Genomic DNA, 8,065 nt, shown 5'->3' with positions numbered 1-8,065 from the left:
TTCTTAAATTTATTATTTATGAAGAATTAATAAAAGAATAACTTAATAACAGTAAAAACTTCAGTAAAATTAAAATGGACCTTTATTTTATTGTTTTATTATAACATAAATAACAGTGGAATGACCTTTTAAAATTGGATATTATGAACATAACATTTGCTATATAATTTGTATTGCAGTTAAAAAATAAAAAACTTTGCTTTTTTTTTTTTTTTTTTTGATAATTATAAAATTTGAAATATTAAAAGTTAAAATAATTTACACAATTGTTCAATTAATTCTATCTTTATTTAGTTCATATCGTCTAACATTTCTTATAAATTTTTTTTTCTCTTTTTTTTTAAAATGTCTTTTTTAAATAATTTATTTTACATTTTTAATATGCTTCCTAAATTAACCTAAAAAAATTGTATTTCTCAAAATACAATTTTGAAAAATTATAATTTTATATGGTAATATTTATATACATTTATAACGTTTTAAAAAAAATATTATAATCTTATTCTTTATTTAATTTTATTTATTTCTTCTTTTTTTTTTTTACATATATTATGAATATTATTATATAAAAATATAAATAAATAATATACAAAATTTTATATATTTTATTATTATTTATTTAAAGGAATTTCTTTAAATATTAAAAAATAAAAAAATAAAAATATATAATTATTAAAAAATATAATACATTTATTTAAATAATAATTAAAAGTGTTGTTAATTAAAAAATTTGGAAAAAAAGAAATATTTATGTAAAATAATTATTCAAATAATTTTAAATTTGAAAATATTAAATAATAAATATATTAATTTATAAAAAAAAAAAAAAAATGAAAAAAGTTTATTAAAATTTAATTTTTTAATTAAAATTCAATGATTTATCTAAATAATTAAGCAAATATAAATAATTAAAAAAAATATATATATATATGTAAAGAATTGTATTTTGTACATTTAAAGCAAATTATCAATAGCTCTTTTTAAGTTATTAAAAAAAAAAAATGATTAAAAAAATATCCATAAATTTTTTTAATTATATTTAATTTTTTCTTTAAAAAGATAAATATTTTATATAAAATTAATTCCATTTTATTTTAATTAAAAAATTTATAAAACGTTATTTATAATTAATGTGTTTTAAAAATATTTTATTCAAAATGTGAAGAGTGATTTACATAAAAATATAATATATATAATTTAAAAAAAAAAAAAAAAAATAAAATAATTGATGTGCAATTTTCATTATTTTATTATTATTATCGTAAATTTTTTTTTTTTTATTAATTTTATTTGATTATATTGTTATGTTTTGTAAAAAATTCCTGAGTATAACTTATTTTCATATTTGTCTAATCGTTCTTTTAGTTTTTTTTTTGAAGCTAAAACAAATGCTAAAAATATAGGGTTAGCTTTAAATGGTCTTGATGTAAATTCTGGATGAAATTGAACTCCGATAAAGAAATCAAGATTCTTAATTTCACATATTTCCATTCTAACACTATGGATATCTTTCGCTACAAAACTTAATCCAACTGCTTCTAATAAAGGAACATATTTAGGATTAATTTCAAATCTATGTCTATGTCTTTCATATATATAAGTTGCTTCATCATATAATTTGTAGGTTAATGATTCTTTATCAATTATTTTAGATTTTTTCATTCCTAAACGCATAGAACCCCCTTTATTATTATCACCTTTAAATTCTGTCATAGATATTATAACATTATTATTATCAATTTCTGAAATACTTTTATAATAATCTTGAATGTTCATTAATTGAATTTTTTCTAATAATTTTGGATGTAATAATTTCTTCGAAACATCATTCATATATTCATGATTTTGTAAAAAATTATCTACAGTTTCAATATCATAGTTTAGTAATTCATTATCATTAGTATTATTCTTATATTTATCTTCACTTTTTATATTTGAATTTTTTATTTTATCCTGGTTTAAATGATTTTCTATATCATTTTCTATGTTATATGAAGAATTCTCCTCTGATATGTTATTCTGGTAATTATTAAAAGTGTTAATATTAATTTTATCAGAATTATAATTATTTTTGTGAAAATCGTTTTTTTTAGTAAAATTAATTGTGTTATTATTTAATTTCTTTGTATTAATATTTAAACAAGTGTTATCTTTTTTATTTTCTTCTTTTTCTTTATTTATAATATTATCATCCTTATTATTCTCTTCAATAATATCTTCAAATTCTTCTGAATTTGCATTTTTATTTAAAAATTCTCTTGTCATATCAATAACAGCAGTTTGCATACCTAAGCAAATACCTAGATAAGGTACATTATGTAGGCGACAATATTTTGATGATAAATATTTTCCTTCAATTCCTCTTGTTCCAAAACCTCCAGGAACTAAAACACCATCAACTGACTTTAAAGTATTCCATGCATTTTCATATTTTTTTTTTCTTTTTTCTTCATAATCTTCTTCTGATGTAGTATCATCAACAAAAGTATTTTTCTGAGTATTACTATTATCTAAAGAAATATCATAGGAATATTTATTTACATTATTATTAATATCCATATTTTTTTTTTTTTTTTTTTTTTTTTTTAGTGATAAATGGCTACTATTGATATATTTAATAATTAATTTGTATCCACATTCCAAGCAAGCATGAACAAGAGAAGATATAATAGATAAATAAGTATCATTTGAACCAGTATATTTTCCAACGATACCAATAACAACAGTTTCATTTGAATTTTCATATCTATTTGCAAGTAATTTCCATGTATTAAAAGAGTAAGGAGAAATATTTAACTTGTTTTTTAAAACAATGTTTTGCAAATTTAATTTTTTTAAAACATTATTACTAAAATTTTGCTGTTCTAATATTAAAGGAACTTTATATACATTTGAAGTATCATGCAGTGATATAACATGTTCATTTTTAACTTGTGAAAATAAAGAAACTTTTTGAATAGCTTCTTTCGTTAATGGCTCTTCACACCTACAAAAAATGAAATCTGGTTTTAATCCTGCTTCCCTTAAAATTTTAACACTATGTTGTGTTGGTTTCGTTTTTTGTTCTCTTAAGTTTCCAATAATTGGAACATATGATAAATGGCATAAACAAACATCATCCGAATTAAGATTATTTATTAACTGCTGTAATGCTTCCAAATATACAGCTGATTCAATATCACCAACAGTTCCTCCTACTTCTATTAAGCATATACATGGTACTTTACTAAAAGAATCAATATTGTATTCTTTTTTCATTTTTTTTATATTTTCATCAATAACTTCTTTTATCCATTTCTGTATAGCATCTGTTAAATGAGGTACTACTTGAACAGTTTTTCCTAAATATTCCCCTTTTCTTTCTTTTTTTATAACTTCTTCATATATCTTTCCTGAAGTTATATTATTTTTATATGATAATTTAATATTCAAGAATCTTTCATAATTACCTAAATCTAGATCTACTTCACCTCCATCTTCCAATACATAAACTTCTCCATGTTCATATGGGGACATAGTTCCTGCATCTATATTTAAATAAGGATCTATTTTTATTGTTGTTAATAAAATATTTTTTGTCAATAGCAATACACCCATACTACTCATCGCTGTTCCTTTTCCTAACCCACTCATATTACCACCTGTTACTATAATATATTTTGTTCTTACATTTTCATCTTCTAAAGAATCCATTTCAAATGCATAAATACAATCTTTTAAAAGTAAACTTTTCAAAAGTATATATATATTAGATAATTTTTAAAAAATAATAATTTGTTAAAATTTCAATTTATAATATAAAACTATTTAATTATGAGTTTACTGAATTACTAATATACTATTCTATTAATTTTTTTATAATTTCAATTTATTATATTAAAAATTAAATTTACTAAAAAAAAAATAAATGAATTAAAAAATTATTTTATTAAATTCTTAATATGTAATAAAATATAAATCAAATTATAATTATATAAAAAATTTAATTTATTCATATGTATATATATAAGAGTAATAATTTTTTTTAAAAATATTATGTTTAAAAATAACAATTTAATAGTAGTATTTATTTTTTACAGGATAATTTTTACGTATAACAAGTTTAATTATGGAAACAATATATTATTAAAAATACTAAATTTAAAAAAAAAATGATGCAAAAAATTAATCTACATTATTTTATTTTTTTATATATAGTTTATGGAAGTAATTAAAAAACATACAAAAATTATATTGACAATAATTTATATAAATGAATTATATATAAAATTAATAAAATTAATTTACATATAAAATTAATAAAATTAATAAAATTATAATACAAAGTTAATTCATATAACTTAAGCTAAATATTATATAAATTAAAATTAAATAAAATTTGTGATTTATATAGAGAAATTTTTAATAAATTTTTTTTTTTTTTTAAATTTTAAAAAAATTAATTTCTTCTATGAATAAACACCTTTGTTTTGGTATCAATTTATTTGACGCTTATAAGAAATAATTCCTTCATTAATCAACATAATCTTTAATATAATATTTTTTCTTATTATTATTATAATATAAATAAAAAAAAATTAAAATTCTTTATTATCTCCAATTATTTAAAATTAAAAAAAAGGTACACATATTAAACCATAAAACAATTTATCACCTTTTTTTTTTTTTCTTTCATATTTATAAAAATAATATTTAAAAGTAAAAGTTTTAAAATAAAAATAAAAGAAAAGTTATGTATTTCATTATTTATAGATGATATTACTTTATAATATATAATATTATTTATTTTTAACTTTTTTTTTTTTTTTTTTTGTCAATTTATGCAATTAAAAAAATAATAATAAGCAAAAATTATAACATTAATTATTTTTAAAATATAGCTATATTGAATATAGATGTGTATATAATATATAAATATATAAAAATATTACATAAAATGAGAAAGTAAAAATATTAAAAAAATTTAAAGACTTACAATAAATTGAAAATTTATTCAAAATTTTTATTTTACAAATTTAAAAAAAAAAAAAAATATTTATCTATTTCTATTTTCATTTTTACATATTTTTTTTTATTTATTTTGTAAAAAATAAATTAAATGCTTAATTAATTCATTACATTTTTCACTTAAAACAAGATGGGAACATTCAGGAAAAATTGCCACTTTAACATTATTTAAGTATTTCTCATGTTTTTCTAAAAATTTTAATGTATAGATGCATGGAGTTATATTATCATCTTTGCTATAATAGAAAAATAAAAAAGAATGATGTTTTTATAATAATGTACTTTTAGAGAAAAAAAGTTTTTTTTATATTATTTTTAATTAATGAATTATATAAAATATATATGTTTAGTTTTAATATGTAAAATTAAAAAAAAAAAAAAAAAGTGATATGAAAATATAATTTATTAATAATTAAAAATAAAAATAAGAAAAGAATATATTTTTATTTAAAAGATTAGAATAATTATAAAAATATATATATATCATTTAAATAACTTATATGTAATATGTTTACCCATATATGAAAAGAACTTCATGATTTTTTTTTAGAAAAGCTGAATAATACTTTTTAGAATTTTGTATTTTTGTTCCTGTTATTACTTTTAAAAATGTCTCCATGAATTTTTCATGCTGTTTTTTTAAAAAAAAAAAAAAAAAAAGAAAGAAAAACACGTAAAAAGCATAAAGAAATAATACAAAAAGTATATTATTATAAGAATTACATATTTTAGTTAAATTATAAATTTGTTTTACATATATATAAAATCTAAGACAATTTATAAATGAAAATATTCAAAATATATTTTTACATTTTCTTTAAGAATTAAGTATCTTTTATTTACATCTTCTATATTATTATGGTAATCAAAATATTCACTCTAAATTTTTGAAAAAAAAAAATAAATAAAATTTAAAAAAATGTTGTAAAAAATATAATATTTTTATACATATAACTTTTATTGAATCCTCAGAGACAATTAAATGGCTATATTTTTTTGCTACTCTTAAACAAAAGCGTATGTTATGTTTTAATAAGAATCTACAAAAAATAAAATATGAAATAATTCCTTATAATTACTAATTCTACATTTTTATAAATTATTTTTATTATTTTTTTATTTTTGTATATTATATAAAACACTTAACTGTAAAAATCGATGTTTAGGTTTAGCTAATCCTGCAGCACTAATTAAACATAACTTTTTTATTTTTATTTTATTATCAATTGATAAATGGGCTAATAAAGTAAAAAAAAAAAAAATAAAATAATAAATTTATAATTGTTAAAAATAAAATGAAGTACGATATTTATAAAAAAAAAAAAAAAAAAACTACCAGCAATAATACATCCCATAGAAAAACCAATGATAACAAAATTAGAATTAAAAATATTTTTTTTTTTCAAAACATCATAAATTTGTTCGATATATAATTTTTCTGTATATTTATTTAAGTTTTTTAACAAGGTACTTTTTCCGTGACCGTATAAATCTATTACAAAACAAAAAATAGAAATTATTGAAATTATTAAAATTATTGAAATCATTGAAATTATTGAAATCATTGAAATTTTTCTAATATATAAACAATTTTTTTTTTAACTTCTTTAAATATAACCTAATGACATAAATTTATAATTAGAATGGATTAAATGGGAAAATAAATTTTCAAACTGATAACTACTCCCATTTAATCCATGTAAAAAAAGTAATATCTCATTTTCATTGTTGTAATTTTTAGTATTATTATTTTCCATTACAATAGAAGTAGAATCAATTTTTATTTTACTTTCGCTACTTAATAAATTCTGTGAATAAATTATAAAGGTATTCCCCTCAGAACAAGTAACATATTCTTGTACAATCTTCTTTGAATGATACATTAAATGTTTTTTAAATTTAAAAAAAAAAAAATTTATGTAAAATAAATTTTTTTATTATATTTTTTAGTCCTTTTTAATTCTCAAATAAAACTATGTAATAATAATTCTATTAAGTAGAAAAAAAAAAAAAAAAAAAAAGACATGTTTTATTTATACTTTTAAAATATTCCATATAAAAAGAAGATATAATTCTAGGAAAAATATAGTTTTTTATTATATTTTCATGATATACATTAAAAATAAACTATTTTTATAGATTTTTTTTTTGTATTTTTAATTAACTTTCTTTAGATAAAAAATAAAAATATATATGTATATTTGAGTTAATTCTTTTTTAAATGTTGTATTAACTTGAGTATTATTTCATTGAAATAATTTATTAAATATTGGTACTATAATTGTTTCTTAATTTTTATATAATCAATAATATATTTTTCTATTTTCTTATTTTTTTTTCTAATATATATTTGTTCATATTTAATATAAATTATTATGTTTATTTAAGATAAAAATTAATAAAAATAAAATAGAAATATAATGCAATAATTTTTAAAATCTTAAATGATATAAAAAAAAAAAGTGTAAAAGTGTAATAAATGTTATAGATTTTTGTTTTATAATTTTATAACAAGTTGTCTCTTTTATTAAATAATTAAGGATACGGAAAAAAAAAAGATTAAATTACACAAATTTATGTTCATAATTATTTTTTTTTTTTTTTTATTTATTGAAGTAAATGTATAGACATATATTTTTTATAAAAAAATTTAATAAGGATTTATAAAAATATGTCTCAACGTTATTAATTTTAGAAGTTTTATACTTTTTTATCAAATTATAATAGAATTTATTTTAACGAATTGTTTATTTAAGAAACAAATTAAAGCTCATTTTTTTTTTTTTTTTTTTTTTTTTTTTTTATCTATTAAACTTTATTATTATATAATTGTAAAATTATATGATAAAATAATGAAACATTATAATCGAAAATTTATATATATCAACAAAAATATTTTATTAAATTTTATGTGTATAAGAATTTTTTTTTTTTTTTTTTTAACAAATAATATATATTTAAACAAAACTAAAAAGTAGAGAACAAAAATAAAAATAGTCTGTTTAAGAACTTAAAACTAAGCATAATTCTGAATTTATATAAATGAGGGGGGGGAAAA

General features: G+C 16.2%; 2 protein-coding genes across 2 annotated transcripts; both read right to left on the bottom strand.

Annotated features, from left to right (window-relative positions):
- Window positions 1–1,302: 1,302 nt before the first annotated feature.
- On the bottom strand, window positions 1,303–3,693 carry PGAL8A_00281800 (cytidine triphosphate synthetase, putative; the record flags this gene model as incomplete). Its single annotated transcript, XM_028671814.1, has 1 exon — window positions 1,303–3,693. The coding sequence occupies one exon, from the start codon at window positions 3,691–3,693 to the stop codon at window positions 1,303–1,305; it is 2,391 nt and encodes a 796-aa protein (XP_028528429.1).
- A 1,378-nt stretch (window positions 3,694–5,071) lies between these two features.
- Window positions 5,072–6,890, bottom strand: PGAL8A_00281700 (alpha/beta hydrolase, putative; the record flags this gene model as incomplete). Its single annotated transcript, XM_028671813.1, has 7 exons — window positions 5,072–5,243; window positions 5,523–5,638; window positions 5,818–5,886; window positions 5,963–6,047; window positions 6,155–6,245; window positions 6,344–6,499; window positions 6,626–6,890. 7 exons carry the CDS (start codon window positions 6,888–6,890, stop codon window positions 5,072–5,074), a joined length of 954 nt encoding a protein of 317 aa, XP_028528428.1.
- Window positions 6,891–8,065: the final 1,175 nt, after the last annotated feature.

Source organism: Plasmodium gallinaceum (genome assembly GCF_900005855.1).
Source record: "Plasmodium gallinaceum strain 8A genome assembly, contig: PGAL8A_v1_87, whole genome shotgun sequence".
Taxonomy (NCBI): Eukaryota; Apicomplexa; class Aconoidasida; order Haemosporida; family Plasmodiidae; genus Plasmodium; species Plasmodium gallinaceum.
This window is presented reverse-complemented; position numbering and strand designations above follow the sequence as displayed.